Source organism: Electrophorus electricus, chromosome 21, assembly GCF_041902795.1.
Source record: "Electrophorus electricus isolate QZ-2024a chromosome 21, ASM4190279v1, whole genome shotgun sequence".
Classification (NCBI taxonomy): domain Eukaryota; kingdom Metazoa; phylum Chordata; class Actinopteri; order Gymnotiformes; family Gymnotidae; genus Electrophorus; species Electrophorus electricus.
The window spans coordinates 192,501-204,968 of NC_137517.1; the positions used below are offsets into that span (position 1 = coordinate 192,501).

General features: G+C 44.0%; 2 protein-coding genes across 8 annotated transcripts in view; both read left to right on the forward strand.

Moving 5' to 3' along the window:
• plod3 (procollagen-lysine, 2-oxoglutarate 5-dioxygenase 3) overlaps positions 1-1,953 on the forward strand; it is a 132,520-nt gene extending 130,567 nt beyond the window's left edge. For all 7 annotated transcript variants that reach the window (XM_081703934.1, XM_081703936.1, XM_081703935.1 and 4 more), the window contains one exon: positions 1,517-1,953. The gene's annotated coding sequence lies outside the window, so the exon portion shown is untranslated. The remainder of the gene's footprint in view (positions 1-1,516) is intronic.
• A 1,461-nt stretch (positions 1,954-3,414) lies between these two features.
• Positions 3,415-12,224, forward strand: gltpd2a (glycolipid transfer protein domain containing 2a). Its single transcript, XM_081704933.1, has 4 exons — positions 3,415-3,810; positions 6,854-6,924; positions 9,563-9,777; positions 11,116-12,224. The coding sequence occupies exons 1-4, from the start codon at positions 3,732-3,734 to the stop codon at positions 11,693-11,695; spliced, it is 945 nt and encodes a 314-aa protein (XP_081561059.1). The 5' UTR covers positions 3,415-3,731; the 3' UTR covers positions 11,696-12,224.
• Positions 12,225-12,468: the final 244 nt, after the last annotated feature.

Sequence of the window (12,468 nt, forward strand, 5' to 3'; positions counted from 1 at the left end):
CACACACATAAACAGATACACACACACACACACACACATAAACAGATACACACACACACACACACATAAACAGATACACACACACACACACACACACACATAAACAGATACACACACACACACACACATAAACAGATAGATACACACACACACACACACATAAACAGATACACACACACACACACACACACACACATAAACAGATACACACACACACACACACACACATAAACAGATACACACACACACACACACATAAACAGATACACACACACACACACATAAACAGATACACACACACACACACAAACAGATACACACACACACACACACACACACACACACACACACACACACACACACACATAAACAGACACACACACACACACATAAACAGATACACACACACACACACACATAAACAGATACACACACACACACACACATAAACAGATACACACACACACACACACATAAACAAATACACACACACACACACACACACATAAACAGATACACACACACACATAAACAGATACACACACACATAAACAGATACACACACACATAAACAGATACACACACACACACACATAAACAGATACACACACACACACACATAAACAGATACACACACACACACACACACACATAAACAGATACACACACACACACATAAACAGATACACACACACACACATAAACAGATACACACACACACACACACACACACACATAAACAGATACACACACACACATAAACAGATACACACACACACACACATAAACAGATACACACACACACACACATAAACAGATACACACACACACACACACACACACAAACAGATACACACACACACACACATAAACAGATACACACACACACACACATAAACAGATACACACACACACACAGATACACACACACACACACACACAGATACACACACACACACACACACACAGATACACACACACACACACACACAGATACACACACACACACACAGATACACACACACATAAACAGATACACACACACACACAGATACACATACACACACACATAAACAGATACACATACACACACACAGATACACACACACACACACAGATACACACACACATAAACAGATACACACACACACACACACACACACACACACATAAACAGATACACACACACACACACGCACACGTACTGTTTGAAGTCAGCCTTATTCTCTGCTTTCTATTATATTACAGCATCAGCGCCACCACACATGAACAGACACACACACACAAACAGACAGACACACACACACATAAACACACACACACACACACACACGTACTGTTTGAAGTCAGCCTTATTCTCTGCTTTCTATTATATTACAGCATCAGCGCCACCACACATGAACAGACACACACACACAAACAGACAGACACACACACACATAAACACACACACACACACACACACACACGTACTGTTTGAAGTCAGCCTTATTCTCTGCTTTCTATTATATTACAGCATCAGCACCACCACAGCCCACCCTCAGTGTCCCCCACGGACAGCCATGGAATGAAATGCCAGCAACATCTGTCCAATGGGAAGCAGGATTAGGGCGGGTGCTTGTCCACTGTCTGCCAATCAAGAGTTTTGTTGAGCTTTTTTCTGAAGGTGTAATGATGACTACAGTGATGACACACCAGAAATCTCATGTGTGTTTTTGTCCACAAAGACAAGTGGAGCTTTTGGGCTTTGTGTTTTATTGTAGTTCATAGTTTTATTGTGTTTTATTGTAGTTCATAGTTTTATTGTGTTTTATTGTAGTTCATTCAGTGCTACTGCCAGTTTCTGTTAGTAGAATCACACTACTGTAAGAGTGTGTGTGTGTGTGTGTGTGTGTGTGTGTGTGTATTTCTTTGTTTGTTTAATTAACAGAATAAAACTGCTGATAGTGTGCATTCAGTATTGTAATTTCCTCATTTTCAGTTGATAGTGTGTGTTTACAAGTGTCGTAATGTACCACTGAGTACATTCAGAGTACCACTGAATACAAACCTCATAAAAACCCTACTGTGTGGGTGTGTGTGTGTGTGTGTGTAGTCTTTACTGCGAGTGTGTGTGCATGTGGTGTACACTTTAATGAGTGTGTGTGTGTAGTGTACTCTTTACATTGTGTGTGTGTGGTGCACTCTTTACTTTGTGCATGTATGTGGTGTACTCTACTGTGTGTGTGGTGTACTCTACCGTGTTTGTGTGTAGTGTACTTTTACTGTGTATGTGTGTGTGCTGTACACTTTATTGTGTGTGTGTGTGTGTGTGTGTAGTTTACTCTTTACTGTGTGTGTGTGTGTGTAGTGTACTCTTTGTGTGTGTGTGGTGTAATTTTTACTGTGTGTGTGTGTGTACTCTTTACTGTGTGTGTGTGTAGTGTACTCTTTGTGTGTGTGTGTGGTGTACTTTTTACTGTGTGTGTGTGTGTGTACTCTACTGTGTGCGTGTGTGGTGTACTCTGTGTGTGTGTGGGGTGTACTCTTCACTGTGTGCATGTGTGTGTGTGTGTGTGTGTGTTCTCTTTGCTGTGTGCATGTGTGGTGTACTCTTTACTGTGTGTGGGGTGTATTCTTTAGTGTGTGTGTGTGTGTGCATGCGCGCACGTGTGTGGTGTACTGTGTGTGTAGGGTGTACTCTTTAGTGTGTGTGTGTGTGTGAGGTGTACTCTTTAGTGTGTGTGTGTGGGGGGGGTGTACTCTTTAGTGTGTGTGTGGGGGATGTACTCTTTAGTGTGTGTGGGGGGGTGTACTCTAGTGTGTGTGTGTGCGTGTGTGGTGTACTCTTTAGTGTGTGTGTGTGTGTGGGGGGTGTACTCTTTAGTGTGTGTGGGGGGTGTACTCTTTAGTGTGTGTGTGGGGGGGTGTACTCTTTAGTGTGTGTGTGTGTGTGTGAGGTGTACTCTTTAGTGTGTGTGTGGGGGGGGTGTACTCTTTAGTGTGTGTGTGGGGGATGTACTCTTTAGTGTGTGTGTATGTGTGCGTGTGTGGTGTGTGTGGTGTACTCTTTAGTGTGTGTGTGTGTGTGTGGGGTGTACTCTTTAGTGTGTGCATGTGTGGTGTACTCTTTACTGTGTGTGGGGTGTACTCTTTAGTGTGTGTGTGTGTGCATGCGCGCACGTGTGTGGTGTACTGTGTGTGTAGGGTGTACTCTTTAGTGTGTGTGTGTGTGAGGTGTACTCTTTAGTGTGTGTGTGTGTGTGGGGGGGGTACTCTTTAGTGTGTGTGTGTGGGGTGTACTCTAGTGTGTGTGTGGAGGGTGTACTCTTTAGTGTGTGTGTGGGGGATGTACTCTTTAGTGTGTGTGTGTGTGTGCGTGTGTGGTGTACTCTTTAGTGTGTGTGTGTGTGTGTGTGTGGGGTGTACTCTTTAGTGTGTGTGGGGGGGTGTACTCTTTAGTGTGTGTGTGTGGGGTGTACTCTTTAGTGTGTGTGTGTGTGGGGTGTACTCTTTAGTGTGTGTGTGTGCGTGTGTGGTGTACTCTTTACTGCATGTGTGAAGGGATCAGAGTGCAACTAGATTAGACTGGACTTTTGCTCTGAGACACAGCAAACACATGAGGGTGTAGACAGATTCTGGTTAGTGAGCGTCATGAAAGAAAAGAAATTAGAAGGTGTGTGTGTTTTTTGAGTGGTGGGAATGTGAGTGTGTGTGAGAGAGACAGCGAATGTGTTGAAGTGTGAACAAGGATGCGATCACCATTACATCGATACTTACTGCTGGCAGCCATGTTGGTGGTGGTGCTGTTTGTGACTTCACTGTGGCTACGTGAGTAACACAACCTTTTACATAAATGCACGCACACACACACACAGGCTGTGTTAATGTTTGTGTGCGAGTTTGGGACTGTGTCAGTGTCAGTGGATGGATGAGTGAGATGGAGGGATACACACTCTTAGTGCAGACACAAATCAAGCAAAGGGTTAACCCTTCATGCACCCCAGGGCTGCAGATGTCCATGAGTACAGTGTAATCAAGACACTTCTGTTGTCTCAGACACTTGTCTGGGCCATTAGTCTTACCATTTTCTTTAGTCTCAATATGCTACTGCCTTAATAAATAGTTGTATTTATGAGGTGTTAATACTCCCTATAAAGACTCTGTTACCTGCCTGTCTTTGTGAGGTGTTAATACTCCCTATGAAGACTCTGTTACCTGCCTGTATTTATGAGGTGTTAATACTCCCTATGAAGACTCTGTTACCTGCCTGTCTTTGTGAGGTGTTAATACTCCCTATAAAGACTGTTACCTGCCTGTCTTTGTGAGGTATTAATACTCCCTATAAAGACTCTGTTACCTGCCTGTCTTTGTGAGGTATTAATACTCCCTATGAAGACTCTGTTACCTGCCTGTCTTTGTGAGGTGTTAATACTCCCTATAAAGACTCTGTTACCTGCCTGTCTTTGTGAGGTATTAATACTCCCTATGAAGACTCTCTTACCTGCCTGTATTTATGAGGTGTTAATACTCCCTATAAAGACTCTGTTACCTGCCTGTCTTTGTGAGGTATTAATACTCCCTATGAAGACTCTTACCTGCCTGTATTTGAGGTATTAATACTCCCTATAAAGACTCTGTTACCTGCCTGTCTTTGTGAGGTGTTAATACTCCCTATAAAGACTCTGTTACCTGCCTGTATTTATGAGGTGTTAATACTCCCTATAAAGACTCTGTTACCTGCCTGTCTTTGTGAGGTATTAATACTCTCTTTAAAGACTTTGTATTTCTTGCCTGTCTTTTTGAGGTTTTGCCCTCTTTAGCAGAACATTCTGAGCAGATCCATTGCGTATTTTGGATTTTTGTTTCCTCACTGGTTGGTTCTCTCCCTTGTTGGAATTGTTTGTAATTTGGATTATGTATTTGGCTGCCATCTGGAGAATCTTTGGTTCTGCTCCTGAAGTTCCTTCACTTTGGTCCTCCCACTTGTAACAGCCCAAGTGCCGCAGCGCAAGGAGCAGGATGTACAGACTTCCTCGATGGAGACAGTCGTTTATTAACATGATATAACATGAACATGAACAATGACCGACAAGCATGCACACTCCTACAGCAGTTTAAATGCACACAGACCCTACAAGAATAAACTATATGCAGGTGTGTGCTAATCACAAAGGCGTGGGGATCAGCTGGGGTCATTCTCCCAGTTTGGGGGTCACAGCCCCTAGCGCTCCTGTTACCATGGGAACCACAGTTGCCTTCACCCTCCACATCTTTCCCAGCTCTTCTCTCAGCTCTTGGTATTTATTTAAGTTTTTGGTGTTCCTGGTTCCTGATGTTGCTATAACTTGGGATCACCACATCTATCTGTGACCCTCTTCTGCTGTTTATCCGCCACTACTCTGTTCAGTTGGTTAGCCATTACCATTTTGCCTGTCTGTATCTGGAAGTTCCACAGGATCTTAGCTTGGTCATTTTCCACCACCTTCAGGGGTGTATTCTGTTTTTGACCTTGAAATCTCACTTTGTGTCCCACTTTGACCTTTGACCTTTCCTCTGTGCTCTCTCAAACCAGCCGTTTCCAGCCATTGGTAGGATTTTTCCAATTCAGCCACATCCACTATGGTTGCTCCATTCAGTAGCCGGTTTCCGTAGTCACGCCTGGTGATGTCACTGAGTGGGTTCAGGCCGATACAGAACAACAGCGGGGACAGGGCATCTCCTTGGTATATCCCACACTTGATGGTGACTCGTGCTGTTGGCCTTGAGACGCCCTCTAAGGTCATCTTCCACAGCCCCACTGAGTTCTTGATGAAGGTTCGTAGAGTCTGTTGATGTTATACATCCTTAAGCATTCCAACATCCATGTGTGGGACACTTAATAATACTACTAATAATAATAATAATAATAATCACAGGATTTCTTGTAGTCACTCCAGGTGCTGCTCAGGTTGGTCTGTCTGGTCATACAGTCTCCACTGGCTGTTTTATCCACCAGCAGTGTTCAGCTCCTCTGGTGTTCTTGCCAATGCCCACCTGGGCCCTGCTCATGTAGTCATGTACCTACTCATCTTAGCCACACTGATGCCTGACAGGAGCTTCCATGTTGTGCAGAGGCTGGTTATTGACCAGTAGTTGGTTAGTACGCGTGGACCATGTCAGGGTTGGGGTTAGTAAGCGCGGACCAGGTCAGGGTTGGGGTTAGTAGGTGTGGACCAGGTCAGGGTTGGGGTTAATAGACGTGGACCATATCAGGGTCGGGGTTAGTAAGCATGGACCATGTCAGGGCCTGCAGCTGTCCAGCTCTTCATGCCTGAGACCCTGTCTCAAATATCTGCTAGCATGAAGTTTAATGGATCCTGTTCAGGCAGGTTCCTGTGGTTTTTTCTCATGACACCTCCCATATGCTTTTCCAGCTTTGGTGGGTTTGTGGGTCTGTTCTCATGCTGTTACTCTGCCACCGAGAGTCCACTTTCATACAGTATAATACCGTATACAGTACAATATAATATAATAAGATACAGTGTACTACAAAGATACAGTGTACTACAAGAACTTAGTTCACTATACAGATACATGTGGCTATGATACTGAAATATTTGTAGTAATGTCATTCAGATCTGTCCATCAAAGAGCTCTAGCTTGTGCATAACCCTGTAATGAGAATTTTGACATGCACAAGAATGTGGGAGCATATTTTACTGACCCTCAGACAGCTGCATGGACTATTCCTGTCTGTTAGAACTGATTTGATGTTTTTTAATAAATTACTTGGGGATCCAAAATTAATTTGTTTATAAATGTGTGTGTGTGTGTGTGTGTGTGTGTGTGTGTGTGTGTGTGTGTGCACATGTGCACACATTTGTCTGCACAGCTCAAGGAGTGATTCAAAATTGTGAACTGTCGTGGGTCCCATGTCTTAGTGTGTCTTCACTCAGTACTAAGGTACACACACACACACACACACACACACACACACACACACACACACACACACACACACACACAGAGACCAGCACTCAGGTGTCATTTGTAGTGGTTGTCCTACATTTAAGATTTCAAGAGTTTTATTGTCATATGTATAGCATAAACAAACAGTAAAACTGCACAATGTAATTCATACTTTGCATATCTTCCATACACCAGATTGGGCAAAAACGAAATAACAAAAACTAGATATCTAACAATAAAGACAACAACTAGTAAATAAACTAAAAACAAACTAAACACTTCTGATGCCTGTACAGAGTTAAAACGTTAAAATGTTGTGTAAAAATGTTACATAGTTAGAGAAATCCAAGGAGCAGAAGTCATAAGGTGCAACATTTCAATGAGTGTCTGCAAAATGGGACTTTATTGCAGAGTCTGGAGTGTAAAGAATGAGTGTGTGGGGGGACACTTCTTCTGATGGCAGAAGACAGAAGAGGTAGTTTTCGGGTGTGTGCTGCCCTGGAGCTGTAAATGTCACTGCTGGGTTTTTTTGAAGCAGGAAGGCACAGAAGTCTGCAGAAGACAGAAGGTTGAATATGTCTGCAAACACATCAACTGACTCCTCTGAGAAACCCATAGTGCATGTACAGGAACAGTCTGGGCAGCCGCCTTGTCACCACAGCCTTGCACACAACCACCACGGAGATATTGGGATTTCTGAACAACTATGGCTAGAACCTCTATGTGGTTTAGTGCTGATGGCCTCAAAGTGTGTGTAGAACTCCTTCAGCTCATCTGGCATTGTGGGGGGGTGTGGGGTTTTGATCTCTGTTTCTCTGTTTGTGATCTCTCTGTTTCTCTGTGATCTCACTGTTACAGGGTGATCTCTGTTTCTCTGTGATCTCACTGTTTCTCTGTAATCTCTCTGTTCTTCTGTGATCTCACTGTTACAGGGTGATCTCTGTTTCTCTGTGATCTCACTGTTTCTCTGTAATCTCTCTGTTCTTCTGTGATCTCACTGTTACAGGGTGATCTCTGTTTCTCTGTGATCTCACTGTTTCTCTGTAATCTCTCTGTTCTTCTGTGATCTCACTGTTACAGGGTGATCTCTGTTTCTCTGTTTGTAATCTCTCTGTTTCTCTGTGATCTCACTGTTACAGGGTGATCTCTGTTTCTCTGTTTGTGATCTCACTGTTTCTCTGTAATCTCTCTGTTCCTCGGTGATCTCACTGTTACTGGGTGAACTCTGTTTCTCTGTGATCTCACTGTTTCTCTGTAATCTCTCTGTTCTTCTGTGATCTCACTGTTACAGGGTGAACTCTGTTTCTCTGTGATCTCACTGTTTCTGTAATCTCTCTGTTTCTCTGTGATCTCACTGTTACAGGGTGATCTCTGTTTCTCTGTTTGTGATCTCACTGTTTCTCTGTAATCTCTCTGTTCCTCCGTGATCTCACTGTTACGGGGTGAGCTCTCTGTTTGTAATCTCTCTGTTTCTCTGTGATCTCACTGTTACAGGGTGATCTCTGTTTCTCTGTTTGTGATCTCACTGTTTCTCTGTAATCTCTCTGTTCCTCGGTGATCTCACTGTTACTGGGTGAACTCTGTTTCTCTGTTTGTAATCTCTCTGTTTCTCTGTTTGTAATCTCTCTGTTTCTCTGTGTTCTCACTGTTACAGGGTGATCTCTGTTTCTCTGTTTGTGATCTCTCTGTTCCTCTGAAATCTGTGTTCCTCTGTGATTTCACTGTTTCTCTGTGATCTGTTTCTGGGTGATCTCTCCGTTTCTCTGTTGGTGATCTCTCTGTTCCTCTGTAATCTCATAAATGTACATAAATGTCCAGTATACACACTGCTCTAAACTCATAATGGTATAATTGTCCAGTATATACAGTGCCCTAAACTCATAATGGTATATAAATGTCCAGTATAAACACTGCCCTAAACTCATAGCGGTATATAAATATCCAGTATAAACACTGCCCTAAATTCATAATGGTATATAAATGTCCAGTATAAGCACTGCTCTAAGCTCATGGTGGTATATAAATGTCCAGTATAAACACTGCTCTAAACTCATAATGGTATATAAATGTCCAGTATAAACACTGTCCTAAATTCATAATGCAATATAAATGTCCAGTAGTCACACTGCGCTAAACTCATGGTAGTATATAAATGTCCAATGTAAACACTCCTAAATTCATAATGGTATATAAATGTCCAGTATAAACACTGCTCAAAACTCATGTTATATAAATGTCTAGTATAAACACTCCCCTAAATTCATAATGGTATATAAATGTCCAGTGTAAACACTGCTGTAAACTCATATTGGTATATAAATGTCCAGTATAAACACTGCTCTAAGCTCATGGTGGTATAAATGTGCAGTATAAGCACTGCTCTAAACTCATAATGGTACATAAATGTCCAGTATAAACACTGCTCTAAACTCAGAATGGTATATAAATGTTCAGTATCAACACTGCTCTAAGCTCATGGTGGTATAAATGTCCAGTATAAACACTGCCCTAAACTCATAATGGTATATAAATGTTTCTCCAGGGAGCCTTATGTGTTTTATTGGACTTTAACCGGTGTGGCACTGATAATATTTCCATTTTTATTTCTGCTTACTTGTCTTTCCTCTCACAGGTTTATCGTGGCATTTCACTACCACGTGTCCCCAGCAACAACAGTGATGATGACAATAAAAATGATCGCGTTAACAAAAAAGCTGGTGTAATAGGAGAATGTCCCGGCCAGAAATTCCAAGTGTCCCGCCTCCTGTTCCACCTAAACTCTGCCCTTGGCCCCGCCTCTGATGTGCTGTTAGAACCTTACCTTCTCTGCTGGGAAGAGCTTATTAGGTAGGCATTTTTAATTGCATTACCATAAAAGGAGGAGTAGGTAATTTATTGTAGAATGATATTTGATATAGTTGAAATGCTCCTTACATGCCAATAGGGAATCAATACTTTAAATGCTCTAATAATAAAAAGAATAAATTAGTTTGTGTCTATGGCAGCCATATGGCAGCCATGTGACTGTAAATAAATCTGTCCAATCTTTACATTCAGACTGAATGAAATGATTGGATGGTCTCCCTGCCAATCTACCTACACGAGCAGCCTGCACGTGTGTTCACATGTGCGTGTATGGAGTCCTTCACGCAGCTTTACACGCACTGCTGAAAGCCTGATAACTAATTGCACAAGAAGGGCAGAGAATGTTACATTGACACAATGTAAATCATAAGATCACAGGAGCCATGGACAGTCCACGTCTGAAGTCCATGATCTTCATACTAGACTCACATCAGAGCTTTTGTTCTTCCAGTTTAACTGAGTCTAACAGTCACAATTATGACGAGATGTTTTATTACATGTGAATGAGACGAGAGGTGGTTGGATACAGTGATGAAAATGATGGGTTGTTTCTTCTCTCACTGATGTCTCTCTCCTGAACTCCTCCAGCTGTAGTTGGGCAGTGTGCGGGACTCGTTCAGCTGTAGTCAGGCAGTGTGTGGGACTTGTCCAGCTATAGTTAGGTAGTGTGCGGGACTCCTCCAACTGTAGTCAGGTAGTGTGCGGGACTCCTCCAACTGTAGTCAGGTAGTGTGCGGGACTCCTCCAACTGTAGTCAGGTAGTGTGTGGGACTCCTCCAACTGTAGTCAGGTAGTGTGCGGGACTCCTCCAACTGTAGTCAGGTAGTGTGCGGGACTCATCCAGCTGTACTCGGGTAGTGTGCAGGACTCCTCAAGTTGTAGTCAGGTAGTGTGCGGGACTCCACCAGCTGTAGTATGTGGGATTCATCCAGCTGTAGTCAGGCAGTGTGCGGGACTCGTCCAGCTGTAGTCGGGTAGTGTTCAGGACTCCTCCAACTGTAGTCAGGCAGTGTGTGGGACTCCTCCAACTGTAGTCAGGCAGTGTGTGGGACTCGTCCAGCTGTAGTCAGGCAGTGTGTGGGACTCCTCCAGCTGTAGTCAGGCAGTGTGTGGGACTTGTCCAGCTGTAGTGTGATAGTGTGTGGGACTTCTCCAGCTGTAGTCGGGCAGTGTGCGGGACTCCTCCAGCTGTAGTGGGATAGTGTGCGGGACTTCTCCAGCTGTAGTCGGGCAGTGTGTGGGACTCCTCCAGCTGTAGTCAGGTAGTATCGTCACTGTAAACCAAAACATTCAGTGCTTTGATGCTCTGTTCTGTTTCAGATTTATGGATGCTCTGGGTCCTCTGGTGGGTTTTTTCACAAGCAAAGTTCAGGAGAAGATCACTCTAATCCGCCAGCTTTCTGAGGATGCTGAGAAAATTTGCACCAATACCCTTTGTAATGTTTCCGAGAATCCTCTACAAGCTACCCAAAATCCTCAGCACGATGCCTACTTCTCTGTGCGTTCCATGTTGGAGGCGGAGCTGCAGAGAGGACTGGTCAACTTTAACAGGCAGACAGCATCTGGCAGTCGAACCTTGCTCCGCCTCCATCGGTCATTGCTATGGTTACAGCTGCTGCTAGAGAAGCTGGGGGCGGGTCAGGACGGGCGGAGTCTAGGTGAGCTGTGTGGTGAGGCGTACAGCGAGTCGCTGGCCCCGTACCACCCCTGGCTGCTGCAGCAGGCTGCCCAGTTGGTGTTCCAGGCCATGCCTGAGCATGATGCCCTGCTGCAGATGGTCTGTGTGCGCATGCATGAGGAAGCGCAGCCCATCATGCACACCATCGTCGCGGCTATCAGAGAGGTTCGCCTCAGGACACACACAGAGCTGGAACAGAGGAACATGCTGGACCTTCCATAATCTCGCACACACGCACACACACACACACAAATACACACATACACACACACCTTCACACATGCACATACACACACACACACACACAAATACACACATACACAAATACACACATACACACCTTCACACATGCACATACACACACACACACACAAATACACACATACACACACACACACACACACACACACATACACACACCTTCACACATACACACACACACAAATACACACATACACACACACCTTCACATGCACATACACAAACGCGTGCGCACGCACACACACATACACACACACAAATACACACACACGTTGGACCTTCCATTATCACACACACACACACACACACACACGCACATGCACACACACACCCTCACACAGACATGCACACACACATACACCCCCACACACACTCTCTCTCTCTCTCTCTCTCTCTCTCTCTCTCACACACACACACCACACTTTCTGTAATGTTTGCTCTAAAAAGTGCAATATAAAATTGAATTGAATAAAAGCATGATCAAACTCCCTGAAGCAGCCAACCCCTCATGACTGCAGTGTTGTCTGATAGGAGAGCAGTGTGAGATCTGTGTTACCTGCCAGTCTCTTGGATGTTCATTAGTGCTTCATATGCATCATGCACTTTTGCTCTTCAGATTTCCTCTCCAGCGTCATTGAGACCCAGCTGTGTGGGCAGTGGTAGCTCAGTAATCAGAAGGTTGCCCCTGAGCAAGACCTTTAACCCTCTATATCTCAAATTGTCCTCGGTCACTA